This window comes from Amblyraja radiata, chromosome 4, assembly GCF_010909765.2.
Source record: "Amblyraja radiata isolate CabotCenter1 chromosome 4, sAmbRad1.1.pri, whole genome shotgun sequence".
Classification (NCBI taxonomy): Eukaryota; Metazoa; Chordata; class Chondrichthyes; order Rajiformes; family Rajidae; genus Amblyraja; species Amblyraja radiata.
The window spans coordinates 29,427,329-29,455,296 of NC_045959.1; the positions used below are offsets into that span (position 1 = coordinate 29,427,329).

The 27,968-nt window shown below is 40.7% G+C and overlaps 1 protein-coding gene across 1 annotated transcript; it reads left to right on the top strand.

The window, feature by feature from the left end:
* Nucleotides 1–18,077: 18,077 nt before the first annotated feature.
* sfrp4 (secreted frizzled related protein 4) lies at nucleotides 18,078–27,946 on the top strand. Its single transcript, XM_033020375.1, has 5 exons — nucleotides 18,078–18,519; nucleotides 18,826–18,897; nucleotides 24,176–24,241; nucleotides 25,680–25,878; nucleotides 27,844–27,946. The coding sequence occupies exons 1-5, from the start codon at nucleotides 18,078–18,080 to the stop codon at nucleotides 27,944–27,946; spliced, it is 882 nt and encodes a 293-aa protein (XP_032876266.1).
* Nucleotides 27,947–27,968: the final 22 nt, after the last annotated feature.

Below are 27,968 nucleotides of genomic sequence, written 5' to 3' on the forward strand. Positions count from 1 at the left end.
GTGTACAATTTTGGTCGCCCAATTATAGGAAGGATGTCAACAAAATAGAGAGAGTACAGAGGAGATTTACTATAATGTTGCCTGGGTTTCAACAACTAAGTTACAGAGAAAGGTTGAATAAGTTAGGTCTTTATTCTCTGGAGCGCAGAAGGTTAAGGGGGGACATGATAGAGGTCTTTAAAATGATGAGAGGGATAGACAGAGTTGATGTGGATCAGCTTTTCCTTTTGAGAAAAGGGAAGATTCAAACAAGAGGACATGACTTCAGAATTAAGGGACAGAAGTTTAGGGGTAACATGAGGGGGAACTTCTTTACTCAGAGAGTGGCAGCGGTGTGGAATGAGCTTCCAGTGGAAGTGGTGGAGGCAGGTTCGTTGGTATCATTTAAAAATAAATTGGATAGGCATATGGATGAGAAGGGAATGGAGGGTTATGGTATGAGTGCAGGCAGGTGGGACTAAGGGAAAAAAGTTGTTCGGCACGGACTTGTAGGGCCGAGATGGCCTGTTTCCGTGCTGTAATTGTTATATGGTTATATGGAGAAGGAGTTTCTTCCCAGAGGCCATTCGGACTGTAAACTTCTATCTCACCAGGGACTAACTTTACTGAACGTTTTTCCTTCCGCCCACAATATTTAATGTAAAAGAATATGTGTGTGTTTATGATTGTGTTTATAGTTTGTTTGGTTGTTTGTTTGTTTGTCTTTTTGCACAAAGTCCGCGAGCATTGCCACTTTTCATTTCACTGCACATCTCGTATGTGTATGTGACAAATAAACTTGACTTGAAGGGGTGATGGAGGCTGGTGCTTTGGGAACATTTAAGTATCTAGATGAGCATGGGAACTGTTATGGCCTAGAAGGCTCAGGGCAAGTATAGATAGATAACCAATGGCCAGGATAAACATGGTAAGCCAAAAGGCCTTCCTCTAAGTCGTATCAATTTATTATCTTAAGGTTATAGTTATTGCACCACTGAATACATTTGAAGCAAAGATCAGTAGGTTTTGAGGCACTAAGAGAATCAGAGGATATCAAGATGGTAAATAGGTGGCATTGAAATAGTACATAATATTCCTAAATGACATCACAGAGAAGGGTGAGGTCCTACAGACAGAATTTAGGAAGATAATAAAGAACTTAAAAAAACAGGATATCAAGGTCAGTAATCTCCAGATTACTACCAGTGTGTAGGAAGGAACTGCAGATGCTGCTTTACACTGAAGATAGGCACAAAATGCTGGAGTAACAGGCAGCATCTCTGGATAGAAGAAATGGGTGAGGTTTTGGGTCGAGACCCTTCTTCGGACTCTACGTGCCATTGGAAGATAAGGCAAATGAATGCTGAAGACATGGTGTTGAAAGTAAGAAACAATTCCTGAGGAACTGGCACAATTCCTGAGGGACATGGGACCTCTACAAGTCAGAATGCATTGCAACTTAACAGGAACAGCAACAAATAAAGTAAGGAAAAATGATAAGCTCAAACTAAAGACAACATCATCCACCAAAAGAAATTGCAGCCCAGTCCGCCACAAACTAGCCTCCCCCATTGATTCCATCTATATTTAATCTGCGGTACACAAAAATGCTGGAGAAACTCAGCGGGTGCAGCAGCATCTATGGAGCGAAGGAAATAGGCAACGTTTCGGGCCGAAACCCTTCTTCAGACTCAACAGTTCCCAAACTCATTCAGACTATATTTAATCTGCTTTTGGAAAGCAGCCAACGTAATCAAGCATCACCACACCACTGTTCTCTTTTCTCCCCTCGCCAGTTGGGAAGAAGGTACAAAAGCTTGAAAGCACATACTACTAGGATCAAGAACAGCTTCTTTCCCACTCTTATCAAACCCCTAATGCTAGGGAATAATTTCCCAATCTTCCAATGTACCTCGTTGTAGCTCTTGCACTTTTTAATTTGCATTTTCTCTGTAGCTGTAACACTATATTCTACATTCTGTTTATTTTCTCTTTTCTACTACCTGACATACTTGCATATGGTATGATTTGACTGGAAAGCAGGCAAAACATTTTTTTGACTGTATTTCGGTATATGTGACAATAATAAAACAAAACAAATGAATAGTAAAAAAGTCTGCATTAAATCAAATCAGCTTAAGGATTTTATTTGGGTGAGTGGAAATGAAATACATTAAGAAAGAGTAGAGAGAACAATACATCTTGATGTATTCAATGGAACACCAATTGGAAAAAAACAAAAATATAGGGTCTCCCCGGGTTATGAATGGCCAACTTACCGCATACATATGAACGAGTATTTGGAAGACCGGTAGGATGAGATGGATTTGCTGGCTGCTGCGGAACTGGAGGCATCTTCTGCCGGATGGAAAGGGGCATGTCCATGTACTTCTCCCCTCCCCCAAAACCACAACAATTGGTGACTGTGTCTAAATGAGCAGAGCTGAAAGCACCGAGCAGACTAATTTGCCCATCAGAGTTATTTCTATGATCCTCTTTTAGACCGTGTTGTAACTTGGGGCTTCCTATAATTTTAATGGGTGACTTCATTCGTTCCAGTGTAAATTGATATAGTAATAATGTTTAAGGGCAGAGAGAGAAGAGTTTCTAAATTTTATCAAGGGTGATTTTCTGGAGAAGCATGTTTCTCGTCCAACAGGAAGGAGGCATTATTAGATTTGGTTCGAAGGTTTGCCTTAGGCCAATGTACCAATTTTCACTGGTGAACCATTTATAAGATAGTATTCATAGCATTACATGTTTTGGTTAGCTGTAGAAAGAAGAAGGAGCAATCCAAAATAATAATGAATATCAAGAAAACTCATTTCAATGCGATGAGAGGCCAAAGGAAGAGATGGTTTGGGTAAGGCGGTGGCACATTCCCATGAGAAGTAAAATAAATAAAAAAATCTAGCAGCTCCCTGAATGACGTGGCAAATAATAATTATTAGGATTGGATGTCGGTGTTTTTCCCCAGGGATCAATGTGAGTTCCTTTGTATTTTTTCTGATGACCTAGCTGTAGAGATGCAAACCAAATTTGCAAACCTTGGGATAAATATGAATTGGAAAAAGGACAATTATAGATTACAGCAGAACATAAACAGACTAATGGAATGGACAGAGGCATGGTAAATGGTTTAATGTGGAGAAATATTGATTCTTTTAATATTAAGAATGAGGAGCGGCACATAAACTTATACAACATGGTAACATGCCCTTCAGCCAAACACATCCATGCTGAATAAGGCACCTTTCTGGGCCCAATTGCTTTCATTAGACCCATATCCCTCCAAACCTTTTATATATGAACCTGTCCAAATGTCTTTTATGTTGCATTTGTACCCACCTCTCCAACCTAAACTCACCCACTTGAGGAAAACAACTCTGAGACAACAATGCACCCCTCCATTACAGGCAACATTCTGGTGAATTTCTGGACTCTAATAAGATGTGGACTAATAAGATGATGACATATGTATTGAATGAGTGGGCTCCAGGGAATCTTGAGGAACAGAAATACTTTGTGGGTGAAGATGGGTTGATTGGCAGATAAGAGTTGGGTGGGGGCAGAGGGAAGAGACGTGTAGAACCAGCACAGAGACTGGGAGATGATAAGTGAAGAACATAAGACTGCAGATTCTGGTATCTGTTAACTAAGAAAGGTGAAAAATTGAACTAATTGAACCAAATACGGAGAGATGGTGGCAGGTGGGATTAACGGAAGGTAGGGAAGTTTGAGAAGTAGGAGGAAAGGATGTGGAAGGAATGTGTGGGTGATAGGCAAATGGCATAGGTGGGGGAAGGGGGAAGAAAAACTTGGTAAAGGGTTATTGTGGGAAGAACCGTATGTTTGGGAGGGCAGGATATATGGGAAGAGAGAATTGGACAGAGGAAATTGTGGAATTCAATAGAGACACAATGCTGGAGTAACAGCGGGACCTTATTGGGTTAGAATACCTAGGTGGAATATGAGCTGTTCCTCCAGTTTGTATTTGGCCTCACACTGGCAGTAGTGGAAGCTGAGTACAGACAGTTTGATGTGAAGTGAAAAATAATTAAAATGATTGGCAACCGGGAGATTCAGATGTCCATAGCAGACAACATGCAAGTGCTCGACAAAGCAGTCACCTAGTCTGCTTTTGGTCGTGCTTATGTAGAGGAGACCAGATCGAGGAAACTGAATACAATAGATGAGATTGGAGGTGCAGATGATTCATTGTCTCACCTGGAAGGGCTATTTAGGTCCCTAAATGGAAGTGAGGGAGGAGGCATAGGGACAGATTTTACACATCCACCAGTTTCAGGACAAAGTGCCTTGGAACCGGGATGAAAGGGTGGGGAGAGATGAGTGAACCAGGGAATTATGGAGAGAGTGGTCATTGCAGAAAACAGAAAAGGGTAGAAGAAGTAGAGCTGACTGGTGTTGGGAATACATTGTAGCAATTGGAAATGTTGAAGAAAGATTTCCTGAATGCGATGGTAGATGGCGTGAAAGACTAAGGAAACTGCCCGGCTCTGTCTGGAGGGAATTGGGGTGGGAGTAGAAGTATGGGATATAGAGGAGATATGGGCGAGGGCTTGGAAAACCATAATGAGGACAAGGTCATGATTCCCAAAAAAAGAGGACATATCAGATGTCGCATCTTGAGAACAGTTGCAGTGCAGATAAAACAAATTGAAAGAAAGGGATGGAATATTTTCAAGAGACATGATAGGAAGTTGTGTAATCTATGTAACTGTGGGAGTCAGTGGGTTTGTAGTAAGGATATAAGGTCATAAGTGATAGGAGTAGAACTAGGCCATTCAGCCCATCAAGTTTACGCCATTCAATCATGGCTGATCTATCTCTCCCTCCTAACCCCATTCTCCTGCCTTCTCCCCATAACCTGTGACACCTGTACTAATCAAGAATCCACCTATCTCTGCCTTAAAAATATCCACTGAGAAGTAGATATCAGTGGACAGTTTGTCTCAGGAGTTGGAGATGGAAAGATCAAGAGAGAGGACAGTGGTGTTGGAAATGATCCAAGTTAATTTGATAGAAGTGTGGAAGTTAGTGGTAAAATTGATGAAATTAACGAGTTCCACTTGGGTGCAAGAGGCAACACCAAAGTAGTCATCGGTGTAGCAGAGTAACAGTTGGGGAATAGTGCCAGTTTGGGCTTGAAACAAAGACTGCTCCACAAAACCAGTGAAGAAGCAGGCATAGCGATGGCTAATGCAAATGTCCATGACATTCCTTTGATTTGGAGGAATCAAAGAAGAAATATTTAAGGATGAGAACAAATTATGCCAGGCGAAGGAGGCTATGGAAGAAATATTTTTTTGAAAATATGAGATTTGTGATAGCACATGAGACTGGTGGGGTGGGCAGGGAGGGGTGGGAGATATAGAATAATGTCCTAGCCAAACTTCACTCTCATTCAATCCAGCACTCTTTTCCTTCTGCCCAATTTGTTCCATTATCCTTCACCTTGGATTTCCTCTAAAATTCAGTCCTTCACTGATATGTTTAAAACTATACTGGGCTTTGGTCTATCTGACCAACACTGAGGCTTCTAGTTGGAAGACTTATCCTTGATTGGACCCAATTTATGATTCTCGACATCTGAATTCTAAACATCTCAGTATAACTCCACATGGTAGGCTGCTCGGTTTGTACTCGCTAAAATTTAGAAGATTGAGGGGGGATCTTATAGAAACTTACAAAATTCTTAAGGGGTTGGACAGGCTAGATGCAGGAAGATTGTTCCCGATGTTGGGGAAGTCCAGAACAAGGGGTCACAGTTTAAGGATAAGGGGGAAATCTTTTAGGACCGAGATGAGGAAAACATTTTTCACACAGAGAGTGGTGAATCTCTGGAATTCTCTGCCACAGAAGGTAGTTGAGGCCAGTTCATTGGCTATATTTAAGAGGGAGTTAGATGTGGCCCTTGTGGCTAAAGGGATCAGGGGGTATGGAGAGAAGGTAGGTACAGGATATAGCAATGTTACAAAATTTTGAGATTTTAAAAATCAAGTCTGTAATTTATCCCATCAGATAAAGCATAAAAATAAGTTTAATTTGACACCTAATTCACTTTCATATCTCAAGTATTTAAAAAGTTATGGCCATTTTCATACTGGGAAATGAGCATCTTGTTCCCTATTGATTTTCTATGGACATAACAAAAAAGCTGTGATCGTGAACAGTCAAAAGCCCATAACTTTCTTAAAAATTAAGAGAACTGAATGAAATTTTCAGTTATCATAGATTGAAGCATTCTGAAACAAATATAAAATAATCTTACTTGGATGACCTGAAATTAAAGCATATAATTAGTTAGTTATCTAATTGTAGCTAATTTCAGACTTCAATTACTAGATCTAAACATCTATCCATTTCTTAATAAATGATTAACATTTTTAAATAGCCTAAATGTCCAAATAATATTCACAAATAATTCACAATAAAACATGATTTTTAAATCTCATTTACATTAATTTATAGGCCAAATGGAAGGAATTTAGTGTTTAATTGCTGTAAATAAATGCCCATTTAAATCAGCTTTCCAGTGGGTCCCTGTGGAACGCGCTGGTTTAGAACGTTCACATTGCGGTAGATTTGTGCCTCAAATGCCGAGAAAAATACTGCGCGATATAATGGGCCCAAATTGAGCTACTCGCAATATTAAACTTAGTATAAATGGATCTTTAGAAGCCCTTTTTAATGTAAAAATATACAACCTAACTTCTGCTATTTGCTTTATGAGACCCTGCGGTTGCTGGCGGTCGCGGGTTTAGAGATTGATTTTTAAACTACTATAACTATTATTCAAGGCCTTTAAACCTAATAATAGCTTTTGCGACGGGGTCTTCCAGCGATTTTTCGTTAATAATTAACTAGGCTGAACATTTTCGATTGGAACAGCTTAGAGAAAATCGCGTTTTAAACCCGCCCCCTCTAAACGGCGCCAAAATCGCGAACACCCTCAGCAGCAGATCTTCAACGACGCTTCAGGTAGGCTTTGCAACATACCTACAGGATACTGAGTTGGATGATCAGCCATGATCATATTGAATGGCGGTGCAGGCTCAAAGGGCCGAATGGCCTACTCCTGCACCTATTTTCTATGTTTCTATGCTCTGGAAGGTTAGTTATATGGGATCCAAGGAGAGCTTGACGACTTGATAGAAAATTGGCTTCATGGAAGGAAGCAAAGGGTGATGGTAGAAGGTTGTTTTTTGGACTGAAGGCATGTGACAAGAGGTGTGCCTCAGGATTCAGTGCTAGACAGATTGCTGTTTGTCATCTATATAAATGATTTGGATGAGAATGTACAAGGCATGATTAGTAATTTTTCAGATTACATTAATCTGGGTGGTATTGTAGTTAGCGAAGACTGTTGTAAAAAATTGTACAGGTGGACTGAGGAATGGTTAATGGAGTTTGCACACAGATAAATGTGAGGTGTGGCATTTTGGGATCACTAACCAGGGCAGGACCTACACAGTGAATGGCGGACCTTTGGGGAGTGTTGTAGAGCAGAGGGATCTACGAGTGCATGTACTTTGGTCCTTGGAAGTAGTGTCACGATGGATAGGGTGTCAAGAAGGGTTTTGGCACATAGACCTTCATTAGTCAGATAACTGAGTAGAAGTTAGGAGGTTATGTTACAGTTATACAAGACATTGGTGAGGCCACATTTGGAATATTGTGTTCAGTTTTGGTCACCTGTTTTAGGAACGATGTTATTCTGGAAACGTTGCAGAGCAGATTTACGAGGATGTTGCCAGGACACTAGAGGCTTAGCTATAGGGAGAGTTTAGTTTACTTTAATAGTTCACATGAGCTGTAGTGAAAAGCTTTTTTTGTTCTGTACTATCCAGTCAGTGAAAAGACTATACATGATTACAATTGAGGTGTCCACAGTGTACAGATACAGGATAAAGGGAATAACTTTTAAGAAAGAACTGCAGATGCAGGAAAAATCGCAGGTAGACAAAAAATGCTGGAGAAACTCAACGAGTGATGCAGCATCTATAAGGAGAAGGAATTGGCGACATTTCGAGACCCTTCAGACTGATGTCGGGGGGGGGGGGGGGCGGGAGGGGGAGAAAGGAAGTAGGCGAGACAGTAGGACGTGGGAGAACTAGGAAAGGGGAGGTGAAGGAGGGAGAAGACAAAGGCTATCTAAAATTAGAGAAGCCAATGTTCAATAACGTCAAGTGCAAAAGAAAAGCCAATTAGATAGTCCGAGGGGCCAGCTCATGATGGCTCTCCAGTTGGTATTAAGGGCCTGTCCCACTTAGGCGACTTCTTTGGCACGTGCAGGAGACTCTGCGCCTGCCACAAGATCGCCACATGGTCGCAGGTGGTCTCCTTCATGGTCGGGAAGAGTTCCCGCGTTCTGGGAACTAGTCATGGCCTCAGTATGGTCGCTGAAAAAATTTCTACATGTTGAAAAACTTACTACGACCAAAAATTGGTCACCATGGAGAAAATCGATACTTTTGTAGTCGTAGGGTCTAGTCGTTGTGGGGTCGTAGGTAGTCTTAGTTAATCACCTTTGCTGACCGATCATTTTCATTAGCTCATTGAGAAAAAAAGGTATGTAAACAGCAGCACGCGATGCGCTGTCATTCCATTTTGAAATTTAAGTTTATTCAGAAGTCTGTTTTACGAACCTCATTGTGGTATGATAGTTGAAATGTTAAAGTTCAATTTATCTGTAATATATTTTTTTATTAAAGGTAATCAATTACAATGCTTCAAACAACTTTATATCAAATTAATTCAATTTGCATTAAGTAAAACACTAGTAATACTTATCTACTGTTTTTTTAGAAATAATGATAGAGAAAGAATAGAGGAAGAATAAATCATTAAGAGAGTGATTAAATAATAATTTGATTATATATAGGAAAGAAAAGAGAAACGAAAAAAAAAAAAAAAAAAAACATTTTTAGTAACCACAATATGTATTATTAATAACACTACTACAAGTGATAGTATCAATAAAGACATATATGTAATTCCAATATAAAAATGAATTATTCTCACCAAATCCCGCAGGGTGCACGTCGAGCTGTGTTGCCAAGAACAGCTACTTCTCTAAATACTGTATATATGGAGACCATATCTGTTCAAAAGAATTATACTTGTCCAATAGGACAAATCTAATTCTTTCCAGATGTAACGTCTCCATCATCTCTGTTGCCCACATTTTGGTTGTGGGGGATAATGTTCCCTTCCAAAATTTCAATATGATTTTTTTCCCAATTATTAAACAGTAATCAAAGAAATTTCTTTGATTTACTGTAAGTGATAGATGTAAATCCGGAATTCCAAATATTATTAGCTTTGGGTTAGGGTCCAATTTAACTTTGATGACTTCAGAAATAACTTTAAAGATTTCTGTCCAGTAATAATTCAATTTAGGACATGTAACGAAACTATGTATTAAATTTGCCTCTGCTTTCTTGCACTTATCACAAATAGCGGAGAGATTCGGAAAAATACTATTTAATTTAGTTTTCGAATAATGTAACCTATATAATACTTTAAATTGTATCAGTATATGTCTGGCGTTTAATGAACACCGGTGTATTCGTTGTAGACTTTCTTCCCAGTTTTCTTTTGTTATAGCCAATCCCATTTCATTTTCCCATGCTTGACGATATACTTCCGTTATTGGATTCTCCTTATCCAAAATGATGTTATATATATAGGCTATTAATTTTTCTGTATTTGGATATAAATTAAACAGATCATCTAACAATCCTGCTTCTTTATTTTTATAATCTTGTGTATTGGATTTAATATAATCTCTAATTTGTAAATACCTAAACAAATGTTGTGGAGACAATCCATAAATATCTTGTAACTCCTGGAATAAAAGAAATTTTCCTTTTCTATACAGATGTTCTATCCTTGTAATTCCTAAATCATCCCATTGTTTAAACCCCCCATCTAATATAGCAGGTTTAAACGATGGATTATTCATAATTGGTAATCTAAATGAGAGATTATCCAAGTGTAGAGTCTTAACTATTTGTTTCCAAATACGTCTATTATTATATATTATTAGGTTGTCTTTATAATATTTTTTTTGTACTTCCGTTGGTGCAAAAATTATCGAACCTACATTGAAAGGTAGACAGTCCTCCTTTTCTATATTTAACCATGTCGGTTCATGATCCATATTTACCCACCAGAAATTCATATTCTTAATCTGAACAGCCCAAAAATAATATAAAAAGTTTGGAAGTGCTAATCCTCCATTTATCTTAGCTTTACATAGATGTTTTTTATTTATTCTGTGATTTTTATAATCCCAAATAAAGCTATTGACAATATTATCAATTTTTTTAAAAAAAGTTTTCGGAAGAAAAAAAGGAATAGCCTGAAACAAATATAACAACTGCGGTAGAAATACCATCTTTATGGCACTTATTCTACCAATCATGGATATAGGCAGTGTTTTCCAATATAAAATATTTTTTCTAAGTTTATCTAATAGTTGAGGATAGTTGGATTTTATTAATGCGTTATGAGTTTTAGTTACGTTAATCCCTAAATATTTAAGTTTGTCTGTAACTACTTTTAATGGGTATTGTTGTAATGTATTAAGATTTATTCCTGTTATTGGCATAATCTCGCTTTTATCCCAATTAATCCTATACCCAGAAAATGCACCAAACTTAGTTATAATGTTTAACAGGTTGGGAATACTAATTTCCGGTTTTGTAATATAAATCAAAACATCATCTGCATATAAAGAAATTTTATTAATTGTTGTATCAGTATTATAGCCATATATTTCAGGTTCAGATCTAATTTTTTCCGCCAATGGTTCTATCACCAATGCGAACAATAAGGGTGATAACGGACATCCCTGTCTGCATCCCCTAGAGAGTTTGAATTTGGCTGATAAAATTTGGTTAGTCAAAATTCTTGCCATAGGATTCGAGTATAAAATTCTTACCCATTTACAAAATCTATCCCCCAATTGAAACTTTTCCATTATATTAAATAAATACATCCATTCCACCTGATCAAACGCTTTTTCTGCATCTAGTGATATAACCGCTAGTTCCGTATCTCGTATTCTTTTTGAATATATAATATTAAACAAACGTCTGAGATTATGGGATGAGTAACGTTTTGGGATAAAACCTGTTTGATCATAATGTATTAATTTAGAGATCACTAAGCTTAATCTCCTAGATAAGACCTTAGTTAATATTTTTTGGTCTGTATTTAAAAGGGCAATCGCTCTATATGATCCAGGATCTTCCAAATCCTTATCTACTTTAGGGATGAGTGTAATTGTGGATTCATTTAAAGATTCTGGTAATTTTCCTTGGTCATATGCATATCTATACATTATTTGTAATCTTGGGGAAATCAGATCTTGAAATTTTTTATAAAATTCTGCACTCAGGCCATCTGGGCCCGCTGCTTTTCCGTTCTTAAGCGAACTAATTGATTCTATAATATCTTTTACTGTTATTTCAGCATTTAACAATTCTCTACCTTCCTGATCTAAGCTATTGATTTGACATTCTTGTAAAAATATTTCCATACTATCTGTTTGTCCTGTTAGTTTTGACGAATAAAGGTTTTTATAATATTGTAAAAATCTATCATTAATATCTTTTGGAGTAATTAATATATTTCCATACTCAGATCTAATTCCGTGTATCATCTTCTCATCTTCTAATTTTCTAAGCTGTCGTGCTAGTAATTTTTGTGGCTTATCTCCAAATTCAAAATACACTTGCTTAGTTTGTTGAAAAAGTTTAATCACTTGATTAGAATATATTTTATTTAATCTATATTTTACTGATGCAATTTTATTACTTAACTCTTTGGAAGGCTGTTTTATATTTTCATTATCTAGACGTTTTATCTCATTTTCTAAATTTTGTTCTATTTTTCGATTTTCTTTATTGAGATGTGCTTGTGCGGATATTATTGCGCCACGCATGAATGCCTTAAATGTGTCCCAAAATAGTGATGGAGAAGTTTCAGGATTATCATTAGTTTCAAAAAATAATTTAATCTGATCCATCACATATTTACAACAGTCATTGTCCTTTAATATCTGAGGGTTAAATCTCCAGGTAGTAGATTTATTAGATATATCTTTTAATTTTATCTTAAATGTTAATGGCGCATGATCCGAGATGATAATATTATGATATTTTGCATCATACGTAAAGGGAAGTAATTTAGAATCTATTAAAAAATAATCTATCCTCGAATAGGTTCCATGTACGGGCGAGAAAAAAGAATATTCTCGTCCGGATGGGTTATCTAACCTCCAGATGTCTTTAATATTAGATGTATTGATAAAAGCATTTATGAATTTACTTGATTTCGAGGCAGCTTTCCTTTTTGCGGATGATCTATCTAGATAATTATCTAAAGTACAATTTAAATCACCTCCAATTATTAAATTGTGTTGAGTGGATATAGGAATATTATTAAATATTTTCTTAAAAAATAATGGATTATCAAAATTAGGGGCATATATATTCATTAAAATTACCTTTTTTGAATATAATTCCCCTGTAATTATTACATATCTGCCTTCTTTATCCTCTATAATAGAACTTTGTATGAAAGGTATACCTTTGCGAATAATTATTGCAACTCCTCTAGATTTATGAATAAATGTAGAATGATACACCTTAGAAATCCATTTAGCTGTTAATCTATGTTGAGCATCTTTTTTAAGATGAGTCTCTTGAAGGAAAATGACATCTGTCTTCAATCTGTTCAACTGAGCTAATACCTTTCCCCTTTTAATTGGTTCATTAATGCCTTTTACATTCCAACTGCAGAAGGTTACTCCATCACCCCCAGTCTTCACCTTTATATCATGCATTTTACTATTAGGGCGGCTTTTTTTGGAGTAGCCTTCTTGACTCACCCAGCTCCCCGTTGCACCCGGACATCAATCCAATGAGAATTTCTTTCCACCTTAATCCACATCTATGTCTTCTTAAACTAAATACACAATATCCTTCACATCTACATTCAAATAATATATAATATAAGATCAATAAAAAACAAAAACAATAAGAAATATCAATAATAAAAAAAAAGTAAAGGGTGTTAATAGGGTGCTCAGAAAAAAAAGAAACTACACTTGTATAGTGTGTAGTATGTGAAGGTGAAAGCCACACTAACGTGGCCATTAATCTACAGACTTCCGTTTTTTTAATAAAAAAAAGATGTTGATTATACCAGCTCCTATCTCAAATGCTATATATATTGGGGTGGGGTACTAACTTTATATACTTAGTACTTAGTAATTATTTCTATTATTCATATTACTATTTGCTAATTACTAATATCAATTGTATTTAATACTATAATATGTAATACTATTATCATGGAATAATTAAATATTTTCTAATAATTAATACAGAACTACTATTAAATGCCCATTATTCCACTTCCTTCTAAGTGAGTATTTCATAACCACAGGTCGATGATAAAAGTTCAGTCCTCTCCTTCTCCCTCGGGTTCTTCCTCCGCATCTTCTCTCTCTTCATCTTCTGGCTTCTGCTGTATGCCTCGGGCGAATTTCAATGCTTCAGTATGCTTAACGAAACGATATTCCTTGTCATCATAAGTTACTCTCAGTATTGCTGGGTACATCAAGCCATATCTCAGATTCTTAGTATTCTGTACATTCCTCAGAATACCTTTTGTTTCTTTAAATAGAGCTCTTTTCTTGGCCACTTCTGCAGGAAAGTCTCTAAAAATACTGATGTTGTCTCCCTCGTATTTCAGGTTTCTCTTTTTTATTATTATCTTCATCATTTCTTCGAAGACATGGTCAAAGGCCACTTTTACAATCATTTGTCTGGGCGGTGAACCTATCCCAGGGGCCCGTCTTAGAGCCCTATGTGCACGGCTCAACAGGGGTTCATGATCCAAATTCAAAATATCCATTAAAAGTTTTGCAACAAATTTTCGAGGATCTTGACTCCCCTCACGACCTTCGCTCAGACCAACTATACGCAAATTTTTACGGCGTTGGCGTCCCTCCAGATCGATACATTTCTCGTTTGTTTTATGTAATAATTCTAAGAGGCGTTTGTTCTCGGCACGGAGTTTTTCGGTCTCCTTAGTATTCACTTCAGCAATTTTAGTTAGCTCTTTAATTGCTTCGCCTTGTTGGTCTAGCGAAATTATAGTAGGATCTATCTTGTCATCCAGCTTTCTTTCCATCCCAGCAGCTATTTCCTTTACATCCTCAATTTGAGTTTGTAACTCGGCATTAGCCTTTTCCTTCCACTCATCCATCATACTTTTTACCGTCGTTATAACTTGTTTTATTAAGTCTTCTTTATCTTCTTTATTTTTCTCGTGAGACACCAGCATATCCGCTTTTAAACTTTTTATCTCCTCCATATACTCCTTCCTCTGCTTCTTTATCTCCTCCATATACTCCTTCCTCTGCTTCTTTATCTCACCTAGAATGGTAGTCTTAAGTTCCTCCATTTCAGCTTTCCTCTGTGAGATATCTTCTTGAGAAGCAGAAGCAGCAGCAGCTCCAGAGCTGAGGCCAGTTTCCCTTCTCGTAGATTTTTTTCCAGCGGTGGGGGTGGGGGAGCGCTGGGTCATAATTTCTTCTTAAAATCGCGCGCCTGATGACGTCACGCACCTTTTAAACGCTGCCGGAGCCGTTCACAATCGATCTCCTGTGGTAAGTGCGTTTGTTTGACCCTTTTACCCCCGTTTTAAATACAGTTTTTTTCGGAGCTGTAATGGCGCGATTCCACTCACATCGTGGCGCCAACCGGAAGTCGTTAAAGTTCAATTTAATCTGATTATATAAAAGTTTTAGATTTTTAAAAGATTTGTTATTGAAAATTTAACATTTTATCTGGTCTTAAAATTTTATTATGCACCATGGTATGTTGTTATCAACATTTATTTGTTTATTAGACTTTTATATGTTTCATTACCAATAAAGGAAATCCCTGACTTTTTAGCCTCAAATTGATGTATGAATATCATTCTTTTTCATAGTAGTCCCTTATGTCATCACTTATATCTTATATTTCATTTCTCATATATTTAGATCATTGAAACACACACAAACGCAAGGAAGGAATGCACTGCATTTAAAGTTTGACTTTTCACATTTATTTTGATGAAGAAAACAGACACAAGCACTTCAAATGCACTGCATTTAAAAGGATTTTATTTTTATATGTCTCGAACAAGCAATACACTGAATTTAAAAGAACATGTTTGAAAAATCTAATGTCATTTTTTTAGGTGATCTTACGACTATAGAGTCGTACCCCGTCGTAGCTTGTCGTAGCTTGCTTTCTGTGATCGTGGGTGTAGTCGTCTGTAAGTCGAAGTTGGTCATCTTCAGTCCCCACTATTGGGTCGCCAATTGTCGTAGATAGTTGTAGCTTGTCCCACATAGACGTAGGATGTCTTCTACATAGTTGTAGGATGCATTTTTTTTTGGCGATTCAACAAGACTATGACAGTCGCCTGCACTCGCAAAAGAAGTCGCCTAAGTGGGACAGGTCCTTAATGGTTCCGTTGCCTGATAACAGCTAGGAAGAAACTGTCCCTGAATCTGGGGATAGTCCTTTTCACACTTCTGTAACCCATACCTGATAGGAGAGCAGAGAAGAGGAAGTGTGGTGAGTCTCGTCCTTGATTATGCTGGTGGCCCTGCTGAGAGCGCAAAATGTAGATGAAGCCAATGGAAGGGAAGTTGTTTATTGTGATGATCTGGGCTGCATCCACAATTCTCTGCAATTTCTTGTGGACTTGGATGAGCTCTTCCTAAACCATGCCGCAATGCATTCCGAGGTTGAGCAGGGTAGGACTTTATTACTTGTAGTGCAGGAGGATGAGGGGTCATCTTTTAGAGGTGTATAAAATCATGAGATTGGCTAAATGCACAGTCTTTTACCCAGAGTAGGGGAATCAAGAACCTGAGGACATAGGTTTGAGGTGAAGGGGGAAAGATTTAATAGCAACCCGAGGGGCAACTTAGTTACTCAAAGGGCATTAGTTAATTGGAACGAGCGGAGGTGGTTGAGGCAGGTACTATCACAATGTTTAAAAAGCTCTTGGACAGGTACATGAACAGGATAGGTTTAGAAGGATATGTGCCAAACGTAGGCAGATGTGACTAGTTAAATGGTGCATGTTGGTTGGCGTGGGCAAGTTGGGCTGAAGGGCCTGATTCCAGGATGTAACTAGTAGAATGAATAAGGGAGAGCCAGTGGATGTGGTGTATCTGGACTTTCAAAAAGCCTTTGACAGGCTCCCAAACAAAAGATTAGAGTGCAAAACTAGAGCACATGACATTGGGGTAGGGTATTAACATGGATAGAGAACTGGTTGACAGACAGGAAGCAAAGAGTAGAAATTAACAGGTCCTTTTCAGAATGGCAGGCAGTGACTAGTGGGGTGCCGCAAGGCTCTGTGCTGGGACCCCAGTTAATTATAATATATATTAACGATTTAGATGAGGAAATTATATGTGACATCTCCAAGTTTGCGGATGACACAAAGCTGGGTGGCAGTGTGAGCTGCGATGAGGATGTTATGAGACTGCAGGGCGACTTGGATAGGTTGGGTGAGTGGGCAGATGCATGGCAGATGCAGTATAATGTGGACAAATGTGAGGTTATGCACGTTGGTGGCAAGAACAGGAAGGCAGATTATCTGAATGGTGTCATATTAGGAAAAGAGGAGGTGCAACAAGATCTGGGTGTGCTTGTACATCAGTCACTGAAAGCCAGCATGCAGGTACAGCAGGCAGTGAAGAAAGCTAATGGCATGTTGGCCTTCATTGCCAGAGGATTTGTTTAGGAGCAAGGAGGTACTACTACAGTTGTACAGGGCCCTGGTGAGACCGCACCTGGAGTATTGTGTGCAATTTTAATCTCCTAATTTGAGGAAGGACATTATTGCTATTGAGGAACTGTAGCGTAGGTTCACCAGGGATGGGGGACTGGCATATGATGAAAGAATGGGTCAACTGGGTTTGTAATCACTGGAATTTAGAAGGATGAGGGGGCCAAGGAAAGAGCGTTCACGTCGCGGCCCTGTTTCAACCAATCTTTCCACCACCACGCACAAGAAGCGCAAGACAGACACCATTGTGCAGATGCCGAGAAGTGTGTTCAGCTCTGGCTGAACAACTTCTAATCTTGTGTGTGGACTCGATAAGAAGAAGAAGAAGAAGAAGGATGAGAGGGTATCTTCAAGAAACATATAAAATTCTTAAAGGATTGGACAGGCTAGATGCAGGGAAAATGTTCTCGATGTTGGGTGAATCCAGAACCAGGGATCATGGCCATTTAGGACTGAGATGAGGAAAAACTTCTTGGCCCAGTGAGTTGTCAATCTGTGGAATTCTCTGCAACAGAAGGCAGTGGGGGTAATTCACTGGATGTATTCAAGCGAGAGTTGGATTTAGCTCTTAGGGCTAAAGGGATCAAGGGATATGGGGGGAAATCAGGAACGGGGTACTGATTTTAGATGATTAGCCATGGTCATATTGAACTCTGCCTTCGTCCCTGCTGGCTCGAAGGGACGAATGGTTATGGCCTACATCTGCGCCTATTTTTATGTTTCTATGACTCAATGACTATAATAGATGCCTATGAATGTACGTGGACTGCAACATTAGACATGGTTGCGCTACATTTAATTGTCCCGCACTGCAAAATTGACATCTGTAATGTACGACAGCATTGCTTTTAGGACATTTACAGCAGGTAGAACATGTCTCCCTATAAGCAGAAAAGCGTCAATTGTGTGAGTAATGATGCCTCTGCATGAACGAGAACACATTGTTCTGCAACTCTCGAATGCCGATCCAAAGGCATAATTTCCAGGAGCATGTTTTTGGATCAATCTGATAGCTCCCGAGTGCCGGGAATTGACGGCAGGACCTCCTTTCACTCGTTTTAAATTACACCCTCGCCCTTAATTGGTCGCTCCACTTAAATGCACCACGCCACCCTACCTGAACATATTTTTTTTTTTAAATTAACATAAAACTGTATATATATTGTGTCGGAGCCGTCAGTTTGATCGCGCTTTGCAAGATGTTCCCAATGATTTGTGCGATGTGCTTTTGGCTTGTTGCGCGCGTCTTCGTACAGGGAGCACTCTGCGAACCGATTAAGATCCCGATGTGCGAGTCGATGCCCTGGAATATCACGAGAATGCCCAACCATCTCCATCACAACACACAAGAAAATGCTATTCTGGCTATAGAGCAGTACGTGGAATTAGTGGATACCAGTTGCAGTCCATTGCTGCGCTTCTTTCTCTGTGCAATGTACGCGCCCATCTGCACCTTTGAATTTCTTCACGATCCTGTTAAACCATGTAAGTCAGTTTGCCAGAGAGCAAGAAACGGGTGCGAGCCTATTTTGAAAATATACAATCACAGCTGGCCCGAGATTCTAGCTTGCAATGACTTGCCCGAATACGACCGAGGAGTCTGCATCGCTCCCGAGGCAATTGTCACTGATTTAGCCGAAGGTGAGATATAAAATGTTTCCTCATTTTTATTGACGAGCCTTGTGAATATTTGGAGACGACCAACAGTCCATCAACAAACGCATTAAAATGTGGATGACTTCCCTTTTAAAAAGTGTGGATTTTATTTCAAATCACTTCGTTGTCATTTGTCATTTCCATCAGGAAAAATGATGTGATCATCTCTTAATTCGTTGATGAAAATGTCACTGGTGTTGCACGAGTCTACCACACCTTGGTATTCAGTTATTTATGCATAAGCCAATGTGTAGAATAAACTCAACCTTATGCTTTTGCTCCAACTTCCAGATTCAAAGTGGATAGAATTCACCGGAGATGCGCTTGTCGCGAAGGCTTCTGACTGTAAGACTTGGAAATCAAGTGAGTGCTAGGAGCTCGGTTTTTAAAGTACTGTATATATCTGGCCCGTCGGCATTAACTAACAGCGGAGGTTTGTCGACTGTGGATACCGCTTCTTGTAGTCTTTATTATAGAGAACATTTTGTTTATTTTAAAGCGACGGCATTTCACCTGTTATGTCCCCTGGGGGAAATTACCCGCAAACTATATGGCAATTAGAGCAAATTGGATTACTGCTCGATAAGGGATATTCCATTTTTGTTATCACAAAAAAGAGAAAAATACTACGATTTATTACAGAATCGAGTAGTACCAACTATGAATGGAACACACGCGAGCAAACTTCAACGGCACTTACTGTCATTTGCCACTTGTACTGATCCGGCACACATCCCAAGTGGAGCTATTTGTGTGCACCAGTGAATTACAATCTGGTTGACATGTCTCTACCTGCTATTTAACGCAACACACTTCTCTTTAATGAATTCCAGCAAAAATCAATCACGCTGTAATAATTAAAAAAGTCGTTTTTCGCGGATTTGGATTCAGTTCAGTTTAGTTATTATCACGTGTACCGAGGTACAGAGAAAAGCTTTTGTTGCATGCTATCCAATCAGCGGTAAGACAATACATTACAATCAAGCCAGTATAGATACACGATAAGGGAATAACGTTTAGTTCAAGGTAAAGCCAGCATAGCCCGATCAAGGATAGTTCGAGGGTCACCAAAGAGTAGTTCAGCACTGCTCTCTGGTTGTGGTAGGATGATTCAGTTGCCTGATAACAGCTGGGAAGAAACTGTCCCTGAATATAGAGGTGTGTGTTTTCACACTTCTATACCTTTGCCTGAGGGGAGAGGGGAGAAGAGGGAGTGGGCAGGATGTGATTTGTCCTTGATTATGCTGAAGAAATACACAAAAAGCTGGACTAACTCAGTGGGACAGGCAGCATCTCTGGAGAGAAGGAATGAGTGATGTTTCGGGTCAAGACCCTTCTTCAGACTGGTTATGGATAAGGGAAAGTAGACAAAAGTGCTGGAGTAACTCAGCGGGTGCGGCAGCATCTATGGAGCAAAGGAAATAGGCAATGTTTTGGGCAAAAACCCTTCTTCAGACTGATGCGGGGGGGGGGGGGGGGTGGCGGGAAGAATAAAGGCAGAGGAGGAGCCAGAGGGCTGAGGGAGAGCTGGGAAGGGGAGGAGACAGCAAGGGCTACCGGAAATTGGAGAAGTCAATGTTCAAGCCGCTGGGGTGCAGACTGCCGAAGCGGAATATGAGGTGCTGCTCCTCTAATTTCTGGTGGTGCTCACTCTGGCCATGGAAAAATGGTACCCTATATTGCTAGGATTTTTTGCCACCTTACTCACCGTTCTCCTCTGCTCCAAGCGCACCAAGGTTTGTTCCGATCGGTGGAATATTACAAAAGTTATGAAGGTTTAAAAAATCGTGAGTTCAGCAGATTGGTCATCTCGCCTGTCAGTCACCATGAAGGTAATGCCCCTTCCGGCACCTGCTGTCAATCACCGGGGCGAGGAGAATAAAATTGAGTCAGCAAGCTGTGCTGAGTGAGCCCGCAAGAGTGGAGTCGGGTAAGCCGCTGTGTGGAGTCGGGGAAGCCGCTGAGTGGAGTTGGGGAAGCCGCAGAGTGGAGCCGGGAGGCGCTGTGTGGTGCCGCGGCCAGTGGCTGCTGAGTAGAGTCCCTCCCCCCCACACACCTCCCCTCCCCCCTCCACACACCCCCAACCCCTCTCCCCCTCCCCTGCTCCCCACACAAACCCCCTCCGCCCACACACCCACACCCCCCTTTTGCCCCTCCCCTGTTCCTCCCCTCTTCCCCCCACCCCCCCATCCCCCCTCACCACCCCAACCTCGCACACCACCCCGCCCCCCCACCCCCCACACCACGCCACCCCCCCACACCACCCCCCCCCCCCCCCCCCCGAGAGATGTAGACGATGATGTGGAGAGATAAATAACAATGAATAAAAGATATGCAAAAAAGTAATGATGATAAAAGAAACAGGCCATTGTTAGCTGTTTGTTGGGTGAAATGCAGGATAGGGAGAGAGAGAATGCCGAGGCTACCTGAAATGAGAGAAATCAATATTCATACCATTGGGCTGTAAGCTGCCCAAGCGAAATATGAGATGCTGTTCCTCCAATTTGCTTTTAGCCTCACTCTGACAGTGGAGGAGACCTAGGACAGAAAAGTATGTGTAGGAATGGGAAGGAGAATTAAAGCATTTGGCAACTGGGAGATCAGGTAGGTTCAGGTGGGCTGAGTAAAGGTGTTCAGCGAAACGATCGCCCAGTGTACTTTTGGTCAAGAATCCACATCTTGAACAATGGACACAGTAGATGAGGTTGGAGGAGGTGCAGGTGAACCTCTGCCTAACCTGAAAGGACTGTCAGGGTCCCTGGACAGAGTTGAGGGAGGAGGTATATGGACAGGTGTTGTAACTTCTGCAGCTGCAGAGGGAGGTACCTGGGGAGGGGTGGGTGCTTTGGGTGGGAAGGGATGAGTTAACCAGGGAGTTGCAGAGTGAACAGTTTTTGCGGAAGGTGGAAAGTGGTGGAGATGGGAAAATGTGGCTAGTGGTGGGATCCCATTGGAGGTGGCAGAAATCATGGAAGATTATGTGTTGTATGCGATGGCTGATGGGGTGTAAGGTAAGGGCACTGTCTCTGTTGCGACTAGTAGAAGGGAGCAAGGGGAGAGCTGCGGGGTACTGAGGAGACACGAGTGAGGGCCTCATCTCAGATGTTATAGTATGGAACACCTCATCTTGGCACAGCTGCGGCATAGACAGAGGAATTGGGAGTAGGGGATAGAGTCTTTGCAGGATGCAGGGTGGGAAGAAGTGTAGTCAAGATAGTTGTGGGAGTCAGTGGGTTTGTAATAGTCAGTCAATAGTCTCTTTCCTGTGATGGAGACTGTGAGATCAAGAAAGGGGAGGGAGGTGTCGGAGATGGTCCAAGTAAATTTGAGTGCGGGATGAAAATTGGTGGTGAAGTTGATGAAATCCACTTGAGTTCTGCATGGGTGCAGGAGGTACGAGTTCTGCATGGGTGCAGGAGGTAGCACCAATTCAATCATCAATGTAACGGAGATAGAGTTCGGGGATAGAGTTTGGGAATAGGGCCAGTGTACGCCTGGAACAGGGATTGTTCAATGTACCCTACAAAGAGGCAGGCATAGCTGGGGCCCATGCGGGTGCACATAGCTACGCCTTAGACTCGGAGGAAGTGTGAGGAGTGAAAAGAGAAGTTGTTAAGGGTGAGGACCAGCTCCACTATGCGGAATAGAGTGTTAGTAGTGGGAAATTGGATGGTTCTGCGGTCGAGGAAGAAACGGAGGGCTTTAAGGCCATCCTGGTGGGGGATGAAAGTGTCGAGTGACTGAACGTCCATAGTAAAGATGAGGGAGTGGGGGCTTGAAAAGCAGAAGTCATTCAAGAGACAAAGTGCAAGTGAGGTATCTTGGACATAGGGTGGGAGAGATTGGACCGTGGGGATAGGATGGAGTCGAGGTACGTGGAAATCATTTCCGTGGGACAGGAGCAGGCAGAAACAATGGGTCTGCCAGGGCACTTGTGTTTATGGATTTTGGAGAGAAGGTAAAACCTGGCTGTGGGGGGCTGGGAAACGATAAGGTTGGAGGCTGCGGAAGGCAGACAGCCAGAAGTGATGAAATCAGATATGTTGTGTGAGATTAAGACCTGATGCTCATCTGTGGGATCATGGTCCAAGGATAAGGAGGAGGAGGTGTCTGAGAGTTCACGCCTGGCCTCAGCCCGCTAGAGGTCTGCGCGCCAGACTACCATGGCACCTCCCTTGTTGGCGGGTTTGATTATAATGTCGGGGTTGCTGCAGAGTGAGCAGAGGGCTGTACGTTCAGAGGGTTTGAGGTTAGAGTACGTAAGGGGAGTGGAAAACTTGAGACGGTTGATGTCACGTTGGCAGTTAGAAATAAAGAGGTCTAGAGAGAGTAGAAGGCCGTTCTGGGGAGTCCAAGAGGAGGGGGACCGGTGGAGACGGGAGAAGGGGTCATCACTGGGTGGTGAGGACTCCTTCCCATAGAAAAAGGCACGGAGGTGGAGGCGACTCATTGAGGTGGGGGCAGAGGGGAACTTCTTCTTGCGTTTGAGGCAGCAGAGGTTATGTAACGCCCTCCAGGCGCTGTAGCCAGTTCAATGTGCTGTTGTCGAGGGCCGTGAGATCTACCCCTCCACCAGGGGTACGGAGGACAGCGCAGTCGACAATGACGTGCTGCGCTGTTTGCTGGTCTGCTCCACACATGCAGGCTGCTGGTGAACGCAACCCCCAGCGATGCATGTTGGCATTGAACCGACCGCCCCCTGTACGGAGCCGGTTCAGGGCGACCCATTCTTTGCGGGGCAGGTCCGATCCCGGTGGTGCTGTGGTGTTCGATGCAACAGTGAATTGAGGAGGTCGCGAAGTCTGTTCCCAGCTGGTTCTCCATGCTCCTAGTGTGTTGAAACCGGAGCCACAGAGGGTCGTTGCATGACGGGAGAAGGGGCGACGAGATGACAGGCGTTGAGGTCCCAGTTGCTGGGAGTCCTGGGCGAGGTGGTGCAATGGATTTTTGGCGTCCGATGGGGCCTTGCAGACCAGCCTGTGGGTGAAGTACTCTGCGCGGAGATTGGCAGGTGCGATACCTGCGAGCACCAGCGGAAGATCTGTCGGTGTTGGGCGTGGGCAGCCGGTGATGATCCGCATGGTGCTGTTGAGGATGGCGTCTAGCTTGCTAGAATGAGCGTTGCGGCACCATGCTGGGGCGGCGTACTCAGCGGCGCTGTACATGAGTGCAAGAGCACTGGTTTGGAGAGTAGATGTCCTGGAGCCCCATGACGATCCAGCCAAGCAACGCGCCGAGACTTTAGCATGGAGAGCTCCAAGGTGTTGCTTGTAGGTCAGCTGCCGATCTAGAGACAGAGGGGAACAAAGGCGAGGCTTCCAAGGACAAGTAGGAGGAGGTGTCTGAGAGTTGTCGCCTGGCCTCAGCCCTGTAGTGGTCTGCTGGTCTGGCCTTGCCGAGGCAGCGTGAGGTATAAATGGAGTCAATAGAAGGGAGGTTGGTTTGTGCGATGGTCTGGGCTGTGTCAGTTTAGCTTGTTATTATACATTATTCTATTTCATAAAGACACTGTAAAATACAATGGGAACATTTATTGCCTTTGCCCTCTTTAAACTACACCTATAAAATATTTGCTGCATTTTTTCATTAAAATCCTCCCTTCATTCAAAAAAATTTATAATGGCTTCTTAATTTTCCACAGATCAGTGTAAATGTAGAAAAATTAAACCAACGCTAAAAACGTACTTGGGCAAGAATTATAACTATGGTAAGTGGTGACTGCCTATTTATTAGGTAGTATTTTGTCGTGAAATCTATAATAGCAGAATCCCTACCGATGGTTTTTTTGTCCATATCTTGAACAATCTATGACTAATATACAGAGTTCAGGGGCCAATCACACTCTGGAGTCTATTTGATTGTCGAGGTGCACAATTCTATTTTATAATTTCAGAAACTGGAAACTGACAGCATGTTCAGAAACTGTCATGCACCTATCCCAATGAGTTCATAAATGCTTTTATGTCTTTTGTTCTTTTGTTGCATTTGAAATTAATATAATAAACTCATCAGATTTGAACTGACTACATCTTGGATTTGGTAACTTCAACAGTAGGTATTTCCTTTACCTTGCGAAATCTCCCCTAGAAACTAATATGTTAATTTTCTGGCACATTTAAGAATGTAGACCACGTGCCTCTCAAACTCGTTTGGTTGCAACCCAGCCCAAAATGAAGGTTTAAATATCATAGAGTAATATAAATTTATGCACAGAAAGGAGGCCATTTGATCCATGATATTCATGCTGGCCAAGAAAGAATTTATTAAGATTTATCCTGCTCTCTAATCTTTAACCTTCTGGGTTTTGACATCAAAAACTATACATTATTGGAAGGGTGATTTCTCACACATTTATCATTATGCTTTTTCATAGTGAAATTTTCTACTAGTATTTAATGCAAAGGTCGAGCTGAAGTCTTTAACCATTAAAGGGCTTGAACAGCTACGTTCATTTTGAAGCGAGTTCTTCTAAGGTGCAAAAGGAGAGGGAGAATGACTGTTGTTGCATTTGTTTAGCCTGACTTTAAACCAAGGCAAAAAGGATTATTTTAATAGTCCATTAATCCAATATACCCATGCAAAATTGTGCCAATAAGAATCATTATAAGTAATTTATTGCTTGTATAGTCATAGAGTCATAGTGATACAGTGTGGAAACAGGCCCTTTGGCCCAAATTGCCCACACCGGCCAATATGTCCCAGCTACCCTAGTCCCACCTGCCAGCATTTGGTGTATATCCTCCAAACCTGCCTTATCTATGTCCCTGTCTAACTGCTTCTTAAATGTTGGGATAGTCTCTGCCTCAACTACCTCCTTTGGCAGCTTGTTCCATATACCCACCACCCTTTGTGTGAAAAATAAAAACAAAAACAATGTATTTGAGCTATATATTATGGTAGCTATATTATCACAATATTTTCAGAGTAATTGCTGATATAAAAATATTGCATATTTCATAAGGATGTTAACTTATCAGTTTAGAATAAGACTTTTAATGGAAGTTGAATTAAATTGACCCGAGGTAACAGCAGCTTAAATATTAATTGAGAAGCATCGAGTCATGATTTTCTAACAGACCCTATCAATGGTTTTGTTTTTTTTGTTGCTGGGAAGTAATTTGTAATTTTTTTTTTTTTCACTTAAGTTATTCGGGCCAAATTAAAAGAAGTGAGCAGAAGTGGATGTAATGAAATCACAACTGTAGTGGAGGTGATTGAAACGTTCAAATCATTGACACCTATTATGCAACCTTATGTAACCATTCTCACCAATTCTTCATGCTCATGTCCTCAATTACCACCCAACCAAGATTCACTTATCATGTGCTATATGTTGCACTCACGGTAAGTGGCATTGTTCTTTGATTCAACTTCACATAAATAAATAAATGGTTTGGTAGCCAGGCCAACTGAACAGAATCTTTGTGACATTCTTTTGAAACAAATTACTTCTGATTCAACTCTAGGCCAGAATAAGATTTTGTAAATAAGATATAATAATTTTGTTTGATAATGTTTGAAAATTCTTCTGATGTTTTTCATTTAAAATTTGGAAAAAAAAAGAAAATTTGATGTGTAACGTAAATAGTAACAAGTTGTGTAACAAGTTAATTGAAAATGGTACAGGAAAGGGAAAAGGAGTTGGCATCGTTTGGGTCAGAACAAAAGTAATTAGGAACACACATATACAAAAAACTGTGCAAGTACAAATCTGAAATGTATTAGCTACTGAACAATAACAGTGAGAATTTGGGCCAGATATATTAAACATAGAATATATAACAGTATAGCACAGGAAAAAGCCCTTCAACCAACAATGTCTGTGTTGAACATGATGCCATAACCAACTGTTATATGCCTGCACATGATCCATATCATTTCATTCCCCGCAATCCATGTGCCTATCTAAAGTCTCTTAAATGCTACTATTGTAGCTGCCTATGCCACCACCTCCCCCACAGCATGTCCCATGCACTCACCATTGTCTGTGTAAAATAAAATATGGCCTGCACATCTCCTTTCAACTTTACCGCTTTCACCTTAAAGCTATGCCCTCCAGTATTTGATATTTCCATTCTGGGACTATCTACCCTAACTACGTCTCTCATAATTTTATATACTTCTATCAGGTCTCGTCAGAGAAAACAATTCAAGTCTCTTCCCTGTAGCAAATCCAGGCATCATTCTAGTACCCTCTGCACCCGCTCCAAAAGCCTCCACATCCTTTTTGTAATGGGGTGACCAGAACTGCATGCAATACTCCAAACGTGGTGGAATCCAAGACTTATAAAGCTGCATCATGACTTCCTGACTCTTATTCTCAATGCCCCGTCCAATGAAGGCAAGCATACCATATGCCACTTTCAGGGAGTTGGATCCCAAGATCACTCTGTACAGAAATGCTGTTAAGGGTCTTGTGATTCATTGTATATTTAACCCTTACATTCAACCTCCCAAATTGCAACATTTCGCACTTGCTTCGATTAAGTTCCATTGCCCACTTGAGTTCTTTCCTCCTTGCTTTGTATTCCCCAAAGGCCCTGTCTAATTTCATCTTTTTAAACCTTGCATGTGCTTCCTTTTTTCTTTTTGGCCAAATTTACAATCCCTTGGGTCATCCAATGTTCTCTTACTCGCCATCTCTCTCCTTTCTGGAACATGATGGTTCTGAACTTTATCAACTGTCCTTTAAATGATTCCCACATGCCAGATGTCGACTTACCTAACTGCTCCCAATATACCTTCCTGAGCTTCGGCTTTGCCATACTCCAATTTAGTGTCCTTCCCACAAGATCCACACTTAACCCTATTCAAAACAATTTTAAAACTGTAATGGAGTTGAAAAAAGATGAAATTAGACAGGGCCCAATTACCAGTGAAATTTTGCACCATGATGGATCTGGAACAGATTATATTTATCAATGCTTAGTTTTAATTTAGTTTTTATTCGTGGGATATGGATGTCACTGACCATCCCAGAGATTTAATGTCCATAATTACCTTGAGGAAGTACTGGTGATGCACTGCAATGAACTGTTGTATTGACATGCTGAAGGTCTTCCTTCCTCCTGTATGTTGTGTTGGGTGATATATGTGAATTTGACATGGAAAAGATGAGAGCAGGTCATACTTTCAAATCAGTATGGTGTTTGTCTTTGAGAGTAAGTTGATGATGATGGTATTCCTATAGCCATCCTTATGAATATTAGGATTTAAATGTTGTTGCAGCTTTGACAAATTATTGTAGTGCATCCTTCGGAGATGGTGTTATACTGTGTTTGACGTAATGCCATATAATTTCATTTTCAGTGGTGCATCCTGCAACCACTGTGCACTGGTGATGGAAGGAATACATTTTCAGATTATGGATAAATTGCAAGTGATTTGCATTGACCTGCTTGGTGCTAATTGATAAGTTTAAGTGTTGGAAGGAA

Coding starts and splice junctions, on each gene's coding strand:
- sfrp4 (XM_033020375.1), top strand. CDS start 18,078: ATGTTCCCAATGATTTGTGCGATGTGCTTTTGGCTTGTTGCGCGCGTC. Junction 24,242..25,679: donor GGGCAAGAATTATAACTATG/GTAAGTGGTGAC, acceptor TTTTCACTTAAG/TTATTCGGGCCAAATTAAAA. Junction 25,879..27,843: donor TGCTATATGTTGCACTCACG/GTAAGTGGCATT, acceptor TTTCATTTTCAG/TGGTGCATCCTGCAACCACT.